General features: G+C 39.2%; 2 protein-coding genes across 7 annotated transcripts; one reads left to right on the forward strand and one right to left on the reverse strand.

The window, feature by feature from the left end:
• Nucleotides 1-1235: 1235 nt before the first annotated feature.
• Nucleotides 1236-15444, forward strand: SRSF10 (serine and arginine rich splicing factor 10). 5 transcript variants are annotated; one of them, XM_082834539.1, is made up of 6 exons: nt 1236-1384; nt 2832-2936; nt 6502-6605; nt 8597-8759; nt 8972-9025; nt 12558-15444. In XM_082834539.1, the coding sequence occupies exons 1-6, from the start codon at nt 1320-1322 to the stop codon at nt 12616-12618; spliced, it is 552 nt and encodes a 183-aa protein (XP_082690665.1). In that variant the 5' UTR covers nt 1236-1319; the 3' UTR covers nt 12619-15444. The 5 variants fall into 5 exon arrangements, with proteins under 5 accessions (XP_082690665.1, XP_082690666.1, XP_082690663.1 ...); XM_082834540.1 differs by having other exon boundaries at nt 8975-9025; XM_082834537.1 differs by lacking the exon at nt 12558-15444 and adding an exon at nt 9156-12551.
• A 763-nt stretch (nt 15445-16207) lies between these two features.
• PNRC2 (proline rich nuclear receptor coactivator 2) lies at nt 16208-20553 on the reverse strand. 2 transcript variants are annotated; one of them, XM_082834756.1, is made up of 3 exons: nt 20345-20553; nt 18572-18777; nt 16208-18273 (listed from the first exon to the last, which is right to left on the reverse strand). In XM_082834756.1, the coding sequence occupies exon 3, from the start codon at nt 18253-18255 to the stop codon at nt 17836-17838; it is 420 nt and encodes a 139-aa protein (XP_082690882.1). In that variant the 5' UTR covers nt 18256-18273; nt 18572-18777; nt 20345-20553; the 3' UTR covers nt 16208-17835. The 2 variants fall into 2 exon arrangements, with proteins under 2 accessions (XP_082690882.1, XP_082690881.1); XM_082834755.1 differs by having other exon boundaries at nt 19671-20553.
• Nucleotides 20554-20845: the final 292 nt, after the last annotated feature.

Consider the following 20845-nt stretch of genomic DNA (forward strand, 5'->3'; position numbering starts at 1 on the left):
TCTAGCCACTAAAAAGTGCTTAAATTAATTTGGGAGGGGGGAGTAAGGAAACACTTGTTCAGCAACTCTTCGTTTTAAAACAAAAGTTGTTTTTTTTTTTTAAACTGTCACATTACTGTCTCTTTCATATCACAGATCTGCAATTACTTGTTGACCAGCTTGTTTCCTACGGAATCATAAGCTCCATGTTTTTCACCACTGAATTTACAAAATCTAACGTAATGTCTGACACATAATAGGTAATCGATAAATGTTTTAATAAACCAAGTGTCCAAAGCATCTTGGAAAATATAAACGTAGAAAAACAATGTCTCTCCTAAAGAGCACAACAGATTATCAAATCAATTGCTATGGATGCGGATTGATGCAAAAATAATGCTTTTTTGTCGTTTTGTAAAATAAAAGTTAATTTAAACAGTTCTTGAGCCCCTGCTATCTGCTTGGCAATGTGCTACATGCCAGAAGCATTCTAATAGTTGGAGAAACACTGCAATACATGAACAATGCACACTCAGGAAGCCGTTAGCAACAAAGACAGTGTAGATGACAATGGAGACTAAGATGTGAGGTTTGTGTCCCATTTTGGTAGGGAACAGCCTTTAATGGGGAGAAAACCCCGTGGATGGGTGAAGGAAACAACCAAGAAAGGTGTACGCGAGGGCCGACCTGGGCAAAGGCGCTCAGGGAGTGAGTCCACCGCGTGCAGAAAGCACTGGGGAGGCAGGCCTATCTCTGCAAGGACACACACCTCCTTCCCTTTCACACTAACACGAGAGGCCGTAAACTCTTCTCTTGCCGATGTGAGATCTGATAAAAGCCAGGTTATAACATGGACCAGACAGGGGAAAGCCTGTCCCTCCGGATTATAATATTTAAAACTCAGTATAGTTTGTAAAAACTGTACAGTGTGGTGTACAGGTTAAAACATCTGCTTCCTGACTTGCGGGGGGCGGTCAGGAGGGGAGAACGCGGTGCACGGGAGAAAAGGGCGGCAAAATAAAGCACTTAAGAAAGAAAGAGCGGGCTAGCGGGAGAAGGGGAGGCAGCTCAAGAAGCCAATGAATGAGATCTAGGCTGCAGCACGTACTCCCGCCGCCCGCATGCGCAGGCGCACGCCGCGTGATCTCGCGGGAAAGAACCATTGCAGGTCCCGGCGTTGCACTCAGGTAGGAGGTGGGGGGAGGCGGGAGTGAACTCTCGCGAGAAGAGGCGGTTGCTGTAGCGGAGCTCTCTGGCTGTGTGTCTCGAGGATCTGGCGCCGGAGCTGCGGACGGTTTGCTGAGCCCGTTAGTGTCCTTGCTGAGACCCACGCCGCCGTCATGTCCCGGTACCTGCGTCCCCCCAACACGTCTCTCTTCGTAAGAAACGTGGCGGACGATACCAGGTATGTACAGGGGAGGCACTCCGGGCCCAAGAGGGGAGGCCGCGGGCGCTCTGAGAGGACCGGTGTGGCGGCGGCGGCGCGCTGGGCCTGCGCCGGGGGAGGGGAAGGGGTGAAGATGGCGGGTCCCGCGCCGGCTTTCTGGCCCGAACTAGGCCGCGCAGCCGGCATAACCGCCGCGTGGGAGCGAGGGCGGCGCCGCTGGTCCTCCCGGGCAGCCGCGGGAGAGCGGGCCGCGTGGCGGCGTTTCGGTCCCCTCCCCCTCCGCAGATGGGGGCCCCTTCCTTCCCGCTTCCTCTCCGGGCGTTCAGCCTCTGCCTCCACCGAACATCAGCTCCCCCCATTGATTTGAAGTTCACGTTCTTTGGGGTGCACGCCCCCTTGGCCCAGAATTTTTTTTTTTCCTAGTTAAAAAAAAACTGCTCTGCAGTAAAATAACGGATCGGGGGAGGGGAGCGTGGCGAAGCATTTGTTACCCTTTTTGTTGTGTTTTATTTGCGATTTTTTTTTTTTGGTGTTGTAGATGTTTGGATAAAGGGAATGTTGAGATTAAAGATATAAAATTCTTCCACTTAAATGGTACGAACTAGTTCTTCCCATTTCCGGGAAATACTGGCCACCCTTTGAAAACGGAGGTTTAGGAAGCCTCTACCATTAGGACGTTGATAGCTAAATTGGATTAACCTGGACCGCCCCTTTGTTCTCGCCAGTTCCCTTAATTGCTTGGAGTTGCCGTCAGACTTTTTGGAAGAGATCTTATCACAAGATGAGATTTACTGTTTAACAAATAATCACTCTACACACACAAATCAAAAAAAAATTAGGTAGCCTCGTATGATTTATATTTTTCTGTCTTTAAGTAGGGCAAGTAAGCAATAGTACTTACTGTAGCGTCTAGGAAACTTTCCCCTTTATGTCATATTGACATTTATTGAGGAATTATATATATTTGTGACTTTTATTTTTCAAACCGTATCTACCATTAAGTGTGTAACCCTGTCGCTAAAATTTGGAGGTAAAATAAGTGCTTTGTATTTTTCAGAATACTAGAGTTGCTTTGATACTGTTTAAAAAAAAACATAGCAGTAGTTAAGTACAACTTAATGCTACTATACTATTTATGAAAAATGAAGGCTGTGGATAAAAGCAATAGAGATAAGTTGTAGTCAAGTTTCCTTAAATGTCTTTTCCTGTTGTTAAGGTTTATTATAAACTGCGTTATTATCTTTCAGAATCTTGCATTCTGGCTTTTCTTTTTCAAAAAGACATTGTTGTATATTCTTACCGTTGGCTCTTGATGTTGAGATTTAGAAAGCTTGTTTCAGGTCACCCAGGAACATAGCACAGTCTCTTTCATTAATTGAGATATTACGGAAAGAAACCTATTTCTTACAAAGTAACTTTTAAAGGAGTGGACTTAAAAATTTGGCCTCTTTTTATGATGTTTTAGGTCTGAAGATTTACGACGCGAATTCGGTCGTTATGGTCCTATAGTTGATGTGTATGTTCCACTTGATTTCTACACTCGCCGTCCAAGAGGATTTGCATATGTTCAATATCCTTTCTTCAGATGGCTGATTAGTGAGGGGTGTTGAAGTTTGAAATTCAAGTTTTTGTAAGAGGTAACATCTAAAAAGTAGTTGTTTTTTTTTTGTCTTCTAATAAATGTTTTGTCTTCAATTTTTTCTAAGTTAATTCTGACTCACACATTGCTCTTACTATTTCTTAAAATTGATCCAAAAACAGTAAAATATTTAAATTCCCATTCATGCTGCTGAAACTCAAATCAGTGATTATGTGATTTAAATCTGAATACACTCTGGTTGCTACCACCTTTAATGTAACTCAAAAGTTAATATGTTCTTGTGCTTAGCAATTAAAGTTTGGTATTCTTGTTTGTTAACTTGAATCACTTGATCAAAAACAAATTGTATAACAATGAGGTAAACTTCTTTAATATTGTCCCCTAATTTGCTGTCCTCTGTTGTTACCTCAGAGAATGTAAAGCTGTACAGTTATGGCGACCCCAAAGAGAAAGCATGAAAGAACCTTTAGAGTAGAGTTCAACACTTAAGGCAAGTAGACAAGCCAAAGACCTCTTAAGGATCAGGCTTGAAGAGAAGGGAGAGTTTGGGAAAAGAAAATATAAAGAAAAGCTGGAAGAAGGACAAGCCTAATGGGAGACAAAGCCTCGCTTTATCTACAAAAGGGGGAAAAGGTTGTTTTTCAAAGTTAAAGATAAAGCCATCTGTCATATTTGGCCAAGCATCTCATGACAAGTCCTTCTGACAAGCACTTAAAGAGTTAAAGGTCAAGATGAAGTTGAATGATGGCCAAGATTAAAGGAGTCATACCTGATGTATCCTACAGAATAACTATTTTCCTTTTTTTTTTTTCTCCTCATGTTTTGTAAGCAGTTAATTTTCAAAATTATTCTGGTTTGGTCTAGTGACAAAACCTGTAACTTGATTTACATGGGCCTTTTTGATGTTGTGATGTGGTCTTGTATAAATGCACTCTCTCTTAGCTTGTGAAGTTAAAGTGTACCAGGATGTAATGTTGTTAAGCTTAAACTCAGCATATTTCTGTTTTGGACCAAGTGGTCCGGTGCCATAGCGTAGCAGGCAGTGCTCTTTGGAGTAGCATGAAGTTCTGGAGTCAGGCCGACTCCATAGAGCCATGCTTAGAGGGCACACAGGTGCATGCACTGGGGACTACTTAGAAATGGCTCTGGTGGTTTTCTAAGGTCAGATCCACTAGAGATACTGTCTGTTTATAGATTTTTTAAAAGGGCTGTTAGGGGCATGCACATAGTCCTAACATCTGAAACTTAGCTCTGTGAAACCTGCTGGCCCTGACTGCTTTAGCACATGTGATCAGTTGGCCCAGAATGGGTGGCAGAAGGCCTTATCTTTGGTATGGGTACGTAATCAGGATCTATGGGAAATTGTTCCTTGGCCCAGAGTTTCAGGTGACATTACTTCCTTCAGTGAGATCATCTCCTTGTGGCAACAAAGGTTTGGGCTGTGGACTTCAGGCTAGGAAAAATTCTTACTGCTTAAATTCAGTGGATCTCTTGAAACTTAGCAGAGTTCTAATGAGACTTAGGCGAAATGCCAAAAGCTGCTACTCCTGCAGGCCCAGTGATCAAGGACAGTTGTGGGAATTGGTTGCAAAGCTCTGTTACAGAGAGGATAAGAGGTATATCTGGCTTGGTTTAAAAAAAAAAAAAAAAAAAAGTAATGGTACATTCTGGCTTACAATGTGTTGGCCTGATTTTACCTGGTTTGGGGGTGGCCTGGGAACCAGGATCAGCAGTTTGAAGAGTATGTGATACTTGAGCCAGGAAAGAGTTAACCAAAGGAGTCTCAAGGTGAATTATAGCTATTTTTATACACAAAGTCTGTCTGTGGTCTTCAAGTAGTTAAAAAGAAATAGGTATCAGGATTTCGCAAAGACCCTGAGTACAGATTTCTCCGTAACTGGCATCAGAATGATATTTGACTGTCCCTGCTGTGGTCCTCTTTTCTATCTGACCCCATTCCCAGCTAGCTTTCTCTTAACAGGTCTGGTAGAACCTTGCCATGGTTCATCCAATCCCGGATTCTGTTTTTGAGGGTAGCCCCAGAGGATGATAGGCTCTCATAAATAATTTTTATACTTCTTGGTCTGAATCCTTTAAGAAGTTATTCTGTCTCTCAAAGTATCAAAGTAGTATACCCTTTAAATGAACTTGTTCTTTTCAGTTATTTTAGAGCCCAACTGCATTAACCTGGAGGGGTGGTTGATTATAGCATTCAAGGTTCTAAACTCCCCGTCAACCTTTTTCTTTTCATGATGAAAACTTCGTGATTTAGGACTTGAGAAAAGCTCTCGTTCACTACACATAATAGCCTCAGAGAGAGAGAACTGGGACCCTGTTGTGTTCTTTAAGTCCTTCCAGAACAAAAAATAGGAAATCTAGTGAGGCAGACCTTTTAGTCTCTGGAGTAAAAGAATATTAATATCAGTCTTGAAGAGAGTATATCGCTTCAGGGATTTTTTTAATCAGCACTCAAGATCTGCACTCCTCTCAAATTTAAGAAATAGAAATGGACAAGTTAGAATAGTGAACTTTAGTACAGAATGAAAATCCACAGCCAAACCTAGCCTAGCTCCCCTTCAGAAGCTTTTATATCAAACACTGCTCTGAATATGTGCTTGGCTTCTGTTAGAATGGTGGTTTTAGGAAAGGAAGTAAATTTGGTCAGAATAACTTTGTTTGGGGAGAACAAGGCAACAGCCTCTCAGATCAAAAATGGGTACCAGCGGTTCCTGCTTTAGGCTTATAAATACTATCTTGAAATTTCTCAAATTGAAAACCAGTCCCAAACGCACTTCACTTTGGGAAGCTTTATGTTCGGTGTCATGGTTAGGGCTTTCCAGTCCAGGAATCTTTAGAAATGGTCTGTTATTTCTTGGCAGCATGCTTTTATGGTCTGTGCATGGATATAATATGTCTTAAGTATTGCTTGACACTCTCTTGATATCTACAAGTGGCTGGTGTACCAGTCTTCCCAGTAAGGTGTAATAAGGAAGACAGCTAAGTGAAATAATAATGTTAGATATGTCTGAGAAAAATAGGAAGATTAATTTGAGGTTGATGCTTTCGTTTCTTGTAAGGTATATTCCGCTTGCTTACACAAGAACTATTGGCATTTTCTTTTTTTCATTTGAAACAAAAATAGAAAAACAGTTTTGGTTTTATTTTAAGCAATTTTTGCTTTAGCATACAAAATAAAATTGACGTTTGTTTTCCTTTTTTGTCTTGTTTTGTAAAATTCTTAAAACTCAGGAAAATCTTCTGATGGGATTACTTGGTAGTTCAGCTGTAACAGGCCTTATTTCAGTAATAACTTCATAATATGTATTCATAAGTGTTTTCAAACTCATGCCTTACGGAGTCACAAGTGCTTTAATACTCTAAAGTGTTTATAGCTGAATCAACCAACCAGTTAGTGGGGTCTGGTTGATTTTCTAGAATAATATCGAGAGATTGTGAATTGTTGCAGACTTACCAACTGAACTTTCGTTCATTATCAAAGTTTGCAAAACTTCCCAAGCCCCTTAACATTTAGCACATTTGAGGATGTTCGTGATGCAGAAGATGCTTTACATAATTTGGACAGAAAATGGATTTGTGGACGCCAAATTGAAATACAGTTTGCACAGGGGGATCGAAAGAGTAAGTACCTTTATGCCTATATGTAAAATGCATCATTTTTTTTTTCTGTATATATATATATATATATATTTTTTTTACTTGGATTATAATTGCTTTACAAAGGTGTGTTGGTTTCTGCTGTATAACAGAGTGAATCAGCTATGTGTATGCATCTATCCCCTCCCTCTTGGGCCTCCCCCACCACCACCACCCCCATCCTACCCATCTAGGTCATCACAGAGCATTGAGCTGAGCTACCTGTGCTATACCACAGGTTCCCACTAGAGATGTGGATGGACCTAGAGTCTGTCATACAGAGTAAAGTAAGTCAGAAAGAGAAACACATGTATGTGGAACCTAGAAAAATCATACAGATGAACCTGTTTGCAGGGCAGGAATAGAGATGCAAACGTAGAGAATGGACGTGTGGACACAAGAGGGGAAAGGGTGGAGGGTGGGATGAATTGGGAGGTTAGGTTTGACATAAATACAGATTTTTTTAATTTTATTTTTTAATTTTTTCAGCCGATTTATTTATTTTTGGCTGCTTTGGGTCTTTGTTGCTGCGCGTGGGCTTTCTCTAGTTGCGGTGAGCAGGGGCTACTCTTTGTTGCAGTGCGTGGGTTTCTCATTGCGGTGGCTTCTCTTGCGGAGCACGGGCTCTGGGCACACCGGCTTCAGTAGTTGTGGCACGCGGAACTACATCATATTTATACAAATTGTTCTGAGAGTGCTTCTTGGAAGTATTGTGCAATATGTCTCTCTGTTCAAAACCCAGAAAGATAGTTTTTGGGAAGATAGAGTATCTTGAATACTTTGCAGAATTTCAGGGTAGACAAACGACTTAGAATGCAGCGATCAGAATGCCTGAGATATGTTTGGACTCTTTAAGAAGGTAGATCAGTACCATCAGCTGTGGCATGTTTAATATACTAAGAGTGGAATTGAAAAGAATAAACTTTGGAAAGTTTTGGTTCTCTTGAGCCATTTCCCTTCTGCATAAAGATCATCAAGGTGTAATTGGGTAATTATGTAGGTGCCTGGCTGTAGAAATGAACAGATAGACTGGGAAAGACTATATAGATTAAATTTAGAAAAGATTTTCTATTAGTACTTGGTTTTTATTAATAATGCAGGCATACACCAGGTGTTGGCTGCATGCTAATGAGGCATAAGTACAGGCTTTGGGGTCAGATACACCTGGGTTTGAATTCTGGCTCAACTGTTATGTTTCCTTAGGCAAGATATTAAAAGATAGAGATTAAAATAACTGCTGGAAGAAAAAAAAGCTGCTAAAGAGAGAGGGAGTACTTAGGTAGACACAAGCTGTTGGTGATTCTCTAGTTCTTGGGTTGAATGATAGGTTCTTGGGTAGTCAGTGTTATTTATACATTCATACACATATGCATAAAGTATCTGCTTCATAGGATTGAATGAGATAACATAAGGATTGAGGACTGTCCGGGGTGTGGGTATGTCTAAGGCATTCGACAAGTGTTAGTTTTCTTCTGCTTTTCTTTGTCACGGTTTCTCAGAACTGTATGACTATATATTATTGCGTTTTGACACTACATATCATTCGTAGGCCACCATTAAGTATTTTGTTATTGTTAATTTTGTTCCTACTGAATGGAAACCATGGTAGGATAATTCCAAATTAGCATATGGTTCAAAAGTCATTTGTATTTTAATTTGGAATTTTAAAAATACTTTCATGGTATATTTTCCTAATGTCCAAGTAGTTGGCATATTTTTGGACAACAAACTAGATGTGAGAGGTCTTTGAAAAAACAAAATAGTTGGGGAGATATTTGAGGGTATCATTTTTAACATAAAACAGTCTTCTGATAGACTTGCTTGAAAGTAAATACCTTTTCCAAGATTAACATTCACAAGTAGCCACAGATTTGGAAACATAAAGGAAGGAGATGCAGGAATTTTTCCTATAATTTGGAGGCTTAAATACTACGTTTTTAATGTTTGTAAATATTTCTGTTCTATGTATTTCATAGCTCCAAATCAGATGAAAGCCAAGGAAGGGAGGAATGTGTATAGTTCTTCACGCTATGATGACTATGACAGATATAGACGTTCTAGAAGCCGAAGTTATGAAAGAAGGAGATCAAGAAGTCGTTCCTTTGATTACAACTATAGAAGATCTTATAGCCCTAGAAAGTAAGTGATGTGTACCACAGAAAAGATTTAGTTTGTTGGCCTTTAATTTTTTAAAATCTTCTTGTATACTTTTAATTATGTATATTGTATGCTTCATTGAGACTAAAAATATTTTTAGTGCTTTATTTTAAAAGTTTTATGGTTCATTTTTTTAATTAGAAACCTGTAAATAGACATGTGTCACTGTTTGCTTTTTCTGATGTACTTTTTAGCAGTAGACCGACTGGAAGACCACGGCGTAGCAGAAGCCATTCCGACAATGATAGGTAAATAACTTTGCTTTGAAAAAGACTATACATATCAATTTCAGAGTGAACTTTTGCTCTAAAAATAACAAATTTGATTAATATAGAATCTAATTTTTACTCTAATTGTATCTCTCCTCTGTTTTGAAAGATTCAAACACCGAAATCGATCTTTTTCAAGATCTAAATCCAATTCAAGATCACGGTCCAAGTCCCAGCCCAAGAAAGAAATGAAGGCTAAATCACGTTCTAGGTCTGCATCTCACACCAAAACTAGAGGCACCTCTAAAACAGATTCCAAAACACATTATAAGTCTGGCTCAAGATATGAAAAGGAATCAAGGAAAAAAGAACCACCTAGATCCAAATCTCAGTCAAGATCACAGTCTAGGTCTAGGTCAAAATCTAGATCAAGGTCTTGGACTAGTCCTAAGTCCAGTGGCCACTGATAGTATAAACCATGATATTTTTAGGCATGTATCATTCATTTACTCTCATAGTTTGGTTTACTTAAATTATCAGGAATACAATGTTGCAATGATGCTTAAAAAAACACTTGTCAGTTTTCCCTGTACCAGGCAATGGTTATTATTAAAATGATATGCTGTTGAGAAGCCACTCTTAAGAGTCCAGTTTGTTTAATGTTATGGGCAGCTACCAATTTGTGGTGTCTCTGTATATTTTTGTAAAGATTCTCATTTTTTAATGCTTGAGGTATTGGTGAAAAGATGTTGGTTGACCATAATTTGCAACATTGTCTTATTAAAAATAAACTTTCATATCCATATTTGGTAGAACTGTTAACCTAGAAATGTAGCTTGCTAATCAGGTAGAATGATACAAAAGTGAAGTTGTAGCCACCGTACAACACTGACCCGACTAGACACATTTAGGTTCAGGGTGGACCTTTTTGTCTTGTCAAGGTGTCGAGACCCACGATGATAATTTATGGCACAGTGTGGAATAGTTCTTTTGTTAACCCCACTGTCTCGGGGAATGACGCCAACTGGGTTAAGTAGCATTTTCAGGGAGATGGCGTTTTTGATTGAAACACGGAGCCTTCACTTTTCTGGTTTCTGTGAAGATTTGGAACCATACAAACATCGGAAAAACCCACCTTAAAATTTGGGCAGGTTGATGATGGCAGAAATAATTTTAAGGGGAAAAGAATGCTCTTATGCAGTTACTCTAAACTTTAAGGAGCATTGTTGACCATAATATTGCTTAGTTTTCTCACTGCTGTTAAAAGCAAGTAAAGTGTTTTCAAAGTAGGTTTTGTTTGTGTGTGCGCATAGTGTAAAAGGACTGAATTTTGATACTTAAAGCACTTGGTGTGTGCATTTGTATCAAAATTTGCCCATATCTTTATGAAGGAGGCTTGTTCTTCACGCCTCAGTTTATTTAATGTGAGGCAAGTAAAAAGACAACACTCCCATTCTACGTGATTCTGTGGTGCCATGAGATTTTAAATAATTCTGGAAAAAACTAATTTTAAGGAAGTCACATCTCTTGAGGTTTTGCCTGATTATCCATGTAGTACCTGATGAAAATAATACCCTAACTCTTTATAATTTCTAACATCTCTCTGCGAGACCATTTGGGGGCAATAAAAAGTGACTTGACGTGTCCAATCTCATTTCAGAATAAAAGCTGGCATCCTTAAAATTTTTAGATTGCTTGCTTACAGGCATAATAAGAAATATTTTAGGGAAACCATTCCTTTTAGAGGATTACTTTTTTCAATTTTGGTTTTAGTAATCTAGGCCTTGCCTGTAAAGAACAAAAGGTGGTTTTTAAATACTGTTTGTGGAATGTGTTTAAAGGATTGATTCTAGAACCTTTGTATATTTGATAGTATTTCTAACTTTCATTTCTTTACTGTTTGCAGTTAATGTTCATGTTCTGCTATGCAATCATTTATATGCACGTTTCTTTAATTTTTTTTAGATTTTCCTGGATGTATAGTTTAAACAACAAAAAGTCTATTTAAAACTGTAGCAGTAGTTTGCAGTTCTAGCAAAGAGGAAAGTTGTGGGGTTAAACTTTGTATTTTCTTTCTTATAGAAGCTTCTAAAAAGGTATTTTTATATGTTCTTTTTAACAAATATTGTGTACAACCTTTAAAACATCAATGTTTGGATCAAAACAAGACCCAGCTTATTTTCTGCTTGCTGTAAATTAAGCAAACATGCTATAATAAAAACAAAATGAAGGAAATAATGATTAACTGGAATTATTATAGTTTTGAATGAGATTATACAATAACAACGGATTTAGGAATATTTTAAATCAGTGTTGCACTAGGCACAGGTTTTACTTTGGAAATGATAGAACCTGGCAGAAAGGTACATCTTTTACGTAGTACTTAAAAATTCCTTATGTAATGTCAGAGTTGTTTCATTATTGCTTATTAAACCCCTTGGGTTAAATAACAGAGGTTATTGGTAGTGTTAAGATACGCATTAAAATGAAATTTGAGTTAGCTAATTTTAAGTTTATATTTTCATTATTAGATGGACCAATAATTCTACTCTTCCCCATCCTAAACAAGATGGATTGGGCCTTATGTTATTGGCGTGATTTGAAATATTTTTGCATTGAATGTTCGTGAGCACTTAATATTAAGTGATAATCACTGTGGGGAACTGGTTTAGGTGTTTTGTGGTTTGAGTTCAAGCTGCTTTATAATGACAAGTATAGCTGATATTTATTGAGTATTTATGATGTGCCAGACACTGTTCTGAAAGCTTTATGTGTTAACTCATTTACTCATCACGAGACCCTATGAGAAAGATACTTTTATTTTCTCGTGTAACAGATGATAAGGAAATGGAGGCACAAAGAAAAAGCAGTAAAAGGCAGATCCAGGATTTGAGCTCAGCCGGATCCTTAGATGTTTTTTTTTTTAAATGGACTGTAATTAGAGTAGATTGGGGAAATAGCCCGTTTAATTTTTCTGTCTGTATAGAATTAGAAGTAGTGGTTTCGTTTTTATTTTTTACTTGTGTCACTTATTTTTAGACTCATGCTGTTTTCTTGAGAACCTTATATGTTATTTCTAAAGTGACATACCTAAATAACATAGCTTCAAAGGGACTATTTTATAGTTGAACCCATGATAGATAGGATCCTACTGATACTTAAGGATCCTTATACAGGGCTTTAATATTGGGTTACATAGTTGAGTTCATAATTATTGAGTATCTACTGTGTGTCTGGCATGGCTCAGTATTGGAGTAGAACATATCAAGACTCAAGTGAGAGCTGACACTTCACCTCTCTTTTTGCTTAAGATCTCTGCATTTTTTTTTTTTTTGAAGCCAAGTAAGCAAGAAGAATAATGACAGATAATGCTTCAGTGAGAAAGGAAAGGTGCTACATAGAGTATGAGCTGTTAAGTTACAACCCAGGGAAAAGACCTGGGAACTATTATACTATTCTCTTGAAAATTTGGCCCTGTAAGCTGCTACATCCAGTTCAACTAACAAAATCCTGTATACCACAGAGAAGAATAAAGAAAACCAAACTGACAAACATCCTTCTTTTATTTAAGACCAAACTGCAGCTGGAATACCCAGTACAGTTCTGCTTACTACACTTCAAGAAAGATCTGAGAAAGCGGAAAAAGAACCAAAGAAGGGCAGTTCAAGCGACCAAAGGGTGGGTGGAAGGTGCTGCAGTATGAATACTGTACGAATATTTTGACTCTGGTCTGAAAAGATAAAAGAATGTTATCGAAACTACATGGAATAATTGAAGTCCCTTCAAGTTTGAAAGTAAGCCTTTTAGGACAAATAAAAGGAAATTCAACTTTGTACTTGTGGAAACTAATCCCTAAATCTGAATAGGTTTATATTGATTCATGGGTAACAGGTCCATGTTAAATTGGAAACTAGGATGTTTGAATATCAAGGAAGACAGCCATAGTCTCTTACAGTGCCTCTATTGGTCTGTCTCAAACTGAATTGGGTGAGAAAAGGTATGGTCCAATATAAACTTGCTTATCTCTTAAAGTCAGTTCTGTTTTTGCTATTGGCAAATCTTGCCTTTGTTTATTCCAGTGCCAGTGTTTTCTGCTTAATGGTTTGCTTTGTTGGCATCTGAGTTTCCTTACTTGTATGCCACATGCGGTTTACATCTTCCTTAAACACTCTCCCACATAAATTCCAATTATACTTGACATCCAGCTAAGAGGGTCCATCTCTTCTCACCTCTTTCCTAGTCAGTATATTCAGCAAACATTTACTGAGCCCTTACTGTGGGCAAAAATTGTACTGGGTAATTGGGGAGAAAAATAGATAAAATTCACTTATTCAATAAATGTCTACTGAGCACAATCTAGTGAATCATTACAGTGTGGCCTCACTGTTTTGTTTGAGGTGTATTATTCATAACTATTTTACACCATTTATATCCTATGTAATTATAAAACCCAATATACTATCAAATATAAGTAATTTTGTGGTTATTTGCCATTTAAAAGTATCCAGTATTTGTTTTCATCCCATTAATACAAATAATGAAAAAATGATATGTTTTAATCTGTAATAAACTGATTTATTGTGCAGTGACTGTAATATACTAGAGTTATATATAATTGTTAACTCTGCCTCCTCAAACACGTTAGGAAACAATCCCCAAAAATATTTAACTTTGCATCAGATGTAAAGGAGACTCTGGGTGCTATAATTAGATTATTTTGAGGCAGATAGCTGTTATTCCCAACTGATTTAGTATGTTCTGTAATTGAGAAAATGTTCACCAAATATACTTTCTAGCGATTTACATGTACATTTTATAGGGGACATGTTCTGTGTATAGTGAATAAATAACTTTTATAGTATCACAAAATGTTTTGGATTCCTTAGTTCCGTATTAGGATATGAAGTTTATCTATACATTGATTTCATCACTTGCATATTTGGTTTTTGTCTTTATTTCTGCCACATTTAAAACTTTGTGTAAAGTTACTCATCTAAAAATACAGACGTGTTTAAGCCTTTAATTTATAAAGATTTTGAAAATATAGCAGAATATACCTAAGGGAGATACGAAACGGAGGTATTTTTACCCGTTTTAATTTTTCAAACTTGCCCGAGATCACACAGCAAGTAAGTGGCAGATACTAGATAAGTGTCCAAGGTTTTTCATTTGGTTCATCTTTTTTTTTCTTTTTTACAAATGGGGAAATTTTATAACAATACAATTAATATAATGGAATCTAGAGTTCACTTAGAGGGAAGATTTTAATAGATTTATGAAAATTATTTAATTACAAAAAGTATTTGTAACTTTCTTGGATGGAAAAGGGGTTAAATGTAATCTTAAGATCTCAACAGCTGTTGACTCACTTTCCAGCCTGGCTTTCCAAATTTCAATCTCCTGTTGCATTTTGACCATATTCCTGTTTACAAAATCCTGAGATAATTTTGAAGGGGAGGCTGTGACAGGAATAAAATAAGTGTTCAACTAGGCGGTCTATCAGAGCTTTTAGGAGTCCCAGGAGTGAATTGTCCTCACTGATGAAAGAAGTCAGCAGCCTTTTCATCTTCAACTACTGACATCTATAAGACATAGCTAGCTGCTATGGAAAAGGATCTTTTTTGGGGGGGTTTCCCTTTGTCCCTTCCTCCAGCAGTGTCAGTTATGTTTATTGTGTTGCTTCTATGTATTCCTAACAGTTGTTTCACCCTTATGTTAAAGATGGGGGATTCCTTTTTTATTTGGAGTACAAAGCAAGGCATGTAAATTCATTTTGTTGATAATTGACAGAGTAGTTTGTAAAGAAGTAAAAGGCCTTTGTGTCGTTTGTTGTAGAGCACATCTCTGAATGCTAGATAATTAAATAAACTGGTCTAGGATCCAAAAAATCTTGGATTTTTTTTTTTTTTTTAGGTTTAGTTCTGCCTGACAGATTTGTGGCTCAGTAGGCTTTCCTCATTTGTGTAAGAGGTTTGAGATGTACTCTATCCCACTTGGTTTACAAAGTAATTGCCTATGAGACAATTAAACACTAGAAAACTAGTGTTTTCCTTCAGTTATTTTCCACCTTGTGCTTCTGGGATGAAGAGAATTTACCAGAACTGAAGTGTAAAGATAGGTTATGGGCTCAAGATTCCATTGTACTATATACGCTGCCATCAAAAAGGTATGACAAGTTTAAATTGTAACACTGACAAGGCTCATGCTATGGCTGACTGCAGCCCTACAGGGTAGATGAGCTCTAACAACTTTTTGGTTCTTACAAGTACGATTTGAGAAATTCATGTCAACCATACTTCCTGTACGCTAACCATAACTTTATTAGTACCTTTCTAAGGCATGAGATATAAAATACGATTATTAACTTTTTAAGTTAACCGTAGCTATTAAAAATTTTTGTAGTTAAAGCCAATGTGCTCTTAATTCTCTGAACACTTTTACCACTGGAGTCAGTCCCAAACCAGAAATCTAGTATATACTGTATTTACATGTATACATCAAAACCTAACATAAAGATGCTTGGGATGAAAATTGTTGAATCGAGCGGGATTCCAGTGCAGTACTGCAAAGAACTGGGCAATTCTTGCCACTGTTAATAGAAATTACACTGGGAATAAACAGGAAAAAAAGACTCATTATTTTTGCCAAATCAATTTCTTCCGACAGTTTGCATGAGAAAATACAACCTGGCTCTGGGATTCACTGCTTGCTTAGTGTAGAAATTAAAAGATTTTTCTTGAACTAGTTTGAGTTATCCTATCATTTGGAACGTATTTTAGAAAGCCAGTTTAGTTCTTGGGTCTTTTCTCTCCTCCAAGGTCCCCTTGTGAAAATTGTTTATAGAAAAAAAAATTTGCAGAATTTCTCAAATTGACAAGAACTCTTGTGTTTACCGAAGTCATCTTAAAATGTAGAAGAGGGAGACAGGCGATTACACCTGCTTTACTCAATTTGGTATGAGATGAATTCAGAAGCTTTATGTAAAGTTCCAAAGTAATATTCTGTGGCCTTTTACTGTTAGCCCTGCTGGGAGGAGGAAGCCACAGTTGCTTTTTTAACTGTATAGCTGCTAATCCAAATGTCTATTATCAGTTAGCAAATTGGTTGCCTCTTAAAACCAACGGTCCTACTGTTATTTCAGTAGGATTAATTATGTGCATTCTAAGAATATTACATGGTCGTAACAATTTTTTATACAATAAAAAGAAGACACGGGAAAAAGCAATTTTATTTTTTAATTTCATGCTTCAAATTCCTGTATGTACATTAAGTACTATTATATAAACTTGTCTTTTATCATTATTTGATATGGGCAATATTATCTCACCTGAATTTGGAGAAATACAACTTACCCATTCTGCTTAAAAGTATCAAAAAAGCTGCCAAATGAGAGAAGAGGGCACCTACACTCATTCTAAATAGACCCCCCACACACACACTTTCCTTTTAATTTACTACTGAGTTGGCTGTTATAATTAGCGCTTATCTTTAAGATAAGCAAAACATGTTATCATGGTATTAGGCAAGAAATTGCATCTTTTGCAATGAGTGGTCCCCTGGGTTGTACCTGTTGACCAAAAAAAAACCCACTGGCATTGTACACTATACTCATAGGTTACACAAATTGTTAAAAGCCAAAATTAATCTTTTAAGGTAAGAGGAACCCCTTAATAGTTAATCTTTGGGCTTAAGAAATTAAAATAATCCCATACTGCATTTCACATCTCTCAAAAATAGGAAGTGTTTTAGCAGCTTAAAACCTACCTTTTCAGTTATATAAAACTTCTTACACTAGGATTTACTTTGAAATATAGTTTACAGCAAGATCAATTATAGTATACATACAGTGGCACTTTAGCACAAGGGCAAACTTTAAAAACAAGGTTTTTTTGGACCTTTAAAATTAGGCCATAGTATAGAGTCCATGTCTTACATTCAGCAAATTCATACTAAAATAGTCTATTTTTGTAGGATAAACGCCAACAAAACTTTACATATGCTACAAGTTTATTACATGTATTTACATGGCTCTTTCCTAGGTACGTAAAACTTTCACATTATATAGCTCCCAACTTTAAACAAGCTTTGCAGGGATGATTTGAAGCCAGATCACTGTAAGAATAGCTTGTGCAGTGCCATAATACTAAAATGTATTCTGAAAGCTACTCGGTGAACACCGAATACTATTTCTATATAAAATGGTTTCGGTGCATTTGTTGGCAGACACCTATCCACTGCATGTCAGTTACAGGGACAATGGGGTATACTGTTTCATTCTAAATAGCCCCTAGTGCCCTTTCCGCATTCCCCACCATACAGTTCACTAAAATACAACTATACTCTAAAAAAAATTCACATTTTCTTTTGGCAGTGCATCAGACTGTTGGCATATTACTGGTTTAGGACATTAAACTTTCAAATATTCAGCTAGTTTTCAACCCCTGTATGTCTTAACTGGATGCTTACAATCACATTTGCCAGATCTCAACAAGTCACTCTGCTGATCCGTGAATGATAATCTTAAATTACTATTTTCCCCCAACAGGCAATAGAAAAAGTTGATTCCTTTACCATTCCCCAAATCTAAACTTGACTGGTTTCACTTGAATGGTTACTCAATTGAGAACACTTAGTATTGATATGAAGTACAATTATCAATAATTTAGTTATTTTAACTTGCACTGATTCTACCATCACAGTGCACATAACACACAAAACAGTTAAGTCTGATTATATTTTCTACATTAATTAAAAGTTTTACAGATTAAATTCCCTAGTGAATTTGGTCTGAGACAATTGCCAATTATCCTTAAATATGACTAAATTTAAACACAATACTTTATCTCATTTTACACCTGTACTTTAAGTAACGTTTTAAGTTGAAATGTCATTATTTCTTTATCAGAAGGATTAAAGGAAACAGGAACCCAGTGGCTTGGTGGTTTAGGAAGAACACTTGGTGATGGCGGCTCACTAAATTTGGCTCCAGCATAGTTCTGATTAGTTTGAGACTTAAAAAGTAAGGTGGGACTTGATAAGCTAGAGTTCCAGTTTTGATTATTTGGAAAATTTTTGTTCTTCCCCCCACTTTGCATGGCCTGCCATGCAGCTGCTGATGAATTATAAGTATGTCCTCTTTCCTTTTTCTTATGAACAATCTTCATCTGGGAATTCTGATCCTTGGTCTTCTGTCTACTAAGCTGTTGTTGGTTCTTACTAACATTTCTAGACTGAGGGGCTGGAATGTTATACCTCTCTCCACCACCCATCTTCAGCTTCTTTGTCACCTGTAAGTGAATGTAAACAGAATATTGAGTAGAATTCCACTTCAAATAGTTCAAAACTTTAAGAAACTTCAGTAGCTCCAATTTGTAACTCCAGAAATCTTGGGCAAGACCCAAATATGTGCTATTCGGCTGCTTCAACTTCACTATACTGTTCACACTTCATTACATGCACTTTACTATACCTTCCTAAGAACAGTGAGCTTATCCACAATTCTGAATAATCCTCTATTTAAAAATAAAAACAGTTTAGGATGAGTCCATCATAAAATGCCCCATTACAACGGGAAGGTTTTGATACCTTTCAGTCTGCTTTTCAGATTGCAGGATTTCCACCACCTGTCCTCTTCCTTGCTGCCACGCCCAGGATAATAGATGTTGCTTTCTGATAGATCCTTTCCTTTGTCTCAATACAGAAGTTTTCATGGGCCGATCTGCTGAGTTCAGCCTAGGAGCTGAGGCCAACATCTGAGTCTCCTCAGCACACAAGTTTGAGAGAAGTCTTAGCTAGAAAAGCAAATATTTCATTATTTCAATTCAAAAACACAGGAGAAAGTGATCCTTTATATTTACTACATAAATAGTGACTACTTCCTGAACTAAAAGGCAGAAAATAAAGTCTCTAAAGATGGCTTTGACCTTGTAACTGTCATCATTTAAATACCCTCGAGATCCAGGAAACCCTGAGGAATCTGGGGAGGGGTGTCCGCCAAATCCCGCAACAAGTTGCATCTTTTTCCTAGGAACCTTTCAGATTCTCACACGGATTTTGTGACCAAAATGTTAAACCACGGAAGCATTAACTTTTATAGCCATGCCAAGAAATGGGCTTAAAATCTTTCCTAAAGACCATGTTTTGAAAGTCCCACAGAATTTCCCAGTCTTTGGACACATCACATATCTGTTTTCACAAAACCTCCTCTCCCAACGTGTCTACGTCATGCAGCTCTTCCTTTGGATATGAACTCTTGACTCCTCCCCGTCTTAAAATAAGTTTCACAAGCCGTAACAAGCGAAGTCAGTTCTTAAATACAAAAAAATGCCTCCCTATCGTGAACATTAAACATTCGAGATTTCATTTGATATTCCAAGAAACCAAGTTACCGAACAAATAAGAAGCCCTCTTCTTTTCGAAAAGGTGAGCGGCCCTTCCAGACTATGTTAACAGCCCTAAAGAAATTAGTTCCCGGATCGTGAGTCATTCCCAACGCGAGCCCGGAAAGTTCGGTTCTACCGACGGCGCTGGGCTTCCGAGCGGCTCAGCGTTCCTCGAGCCCGGCCCGGGAACCCGCTCCTCCGGGCCGCTAGCGCCCGCCCGGCCTCGGATCTCGCCTCCTTCCCCCAACAATGGGGAGCGCGGCCGCCAACATGGCCGCACCCGCCGCGCCGCCGCCACTCACCGACTTCGAACCCGGGACTACGGCGGCGGCGGCTCCTGCTCGGCGTCGAAGCCCCCTCCCCTTCCAGGGAGCGACGAGGCACGGAACGAGCGAAGCCCACGAGCACCGATGAGACAGCTGCAGGCCACCTCAGCGTCCCGACCGACCTTCCCCTTCTGCCTCTACCGACAAAATGGAGGCGGCGGTGAGCGCTAGAGCGGGGCCGGGGGGCGCGGCGGCCAATCAAAACACGCCTTTGCGCGGCCCGGCCAATGATACGTGGGCCGCCGCCTGTTGCTGAGGCCCGACGGGGCCGGGGGAGGGGAGGTGGTTGCGGCCGAGGGTTTGAAATCCTCCCCGAGAAGAGCATGTCGGGAACAACTGCCGCGGCACCGGCTGCCGTTCCTCCGCCGGCTACCGGGTGACACCGGCCTCTCCCGGAGGTGCCCGCCCGGCCTCGCCCGGCACTTACAGAACACGGCCAACGCAACCCCCTCGTGGCGACTCCGGGGCCCGAGGCCGGCGCGCCGGGGAAGGGGCGTCAGCCGCACGCCCGGGCAGCGGCTTTCACCCGGGCTGCCCGGCTCGCGGGGCCCGCGGCCCTTGGAACCCGATGGTTCCCCGCCGTGGGGAGTCAGCGAAGGGGCTTTGAGTTCCCGAGTTAAGTTCACCGAGTCGTGTACTCGATCTCTTACTGATGGAAGGTACTCCAGCAAGTTGATTTCTGAAGCTGGCCCCTGGCCACTTAGTCCTGACACTCCTGTCACTCTGTTCCCCGGCCACGGGGACTTCTTTGCAGCTCTCCAGCTTGCGGTTCCTCTGCGGTTCCCTCTTGTCCTCCCTGCCCGCAGCCTCGAAATTCTTGAGTAGTTGCCTCCCTTGTGAAGGCGTTTCCGACACAGGTGCGGATCAAGTTAATCAGTTCCTCTTTTGTGTCCCACTGGCCCTGAACTTCAGTCACACGGTGTGGCGGCTACGTGTCTGCCCACCCCCCACACACACCTCTTTCTCCGAGCGCAGAGCACACTGTAAGCGCACAAGAAAAATCTGCTGCGAGAATGGGGCTCCCTTATTTCCCTTTCTGCCCAGTTTGTAAGTGAAAGCGGGGAGAAAAGGTAGAGTTCAGTTGATTATGCGACCAAGGTGCAGGGAAGAGGAAAAGGACAACTTCTTTGGAGTAAAGGGATAGCAACCCA

This window comes from Leucopleurus acutus (genome assembly GCF_964270905.1).
Source record: "Leucopleurus acutus genome assembly, chromosome: 2".
Lineage (NCBI taxonomy): Eukaryota > Metazoa > Chordata > Mammalia > Artiodactyla > Delphinidae > Leucopleurus > Leucopleurus acutus.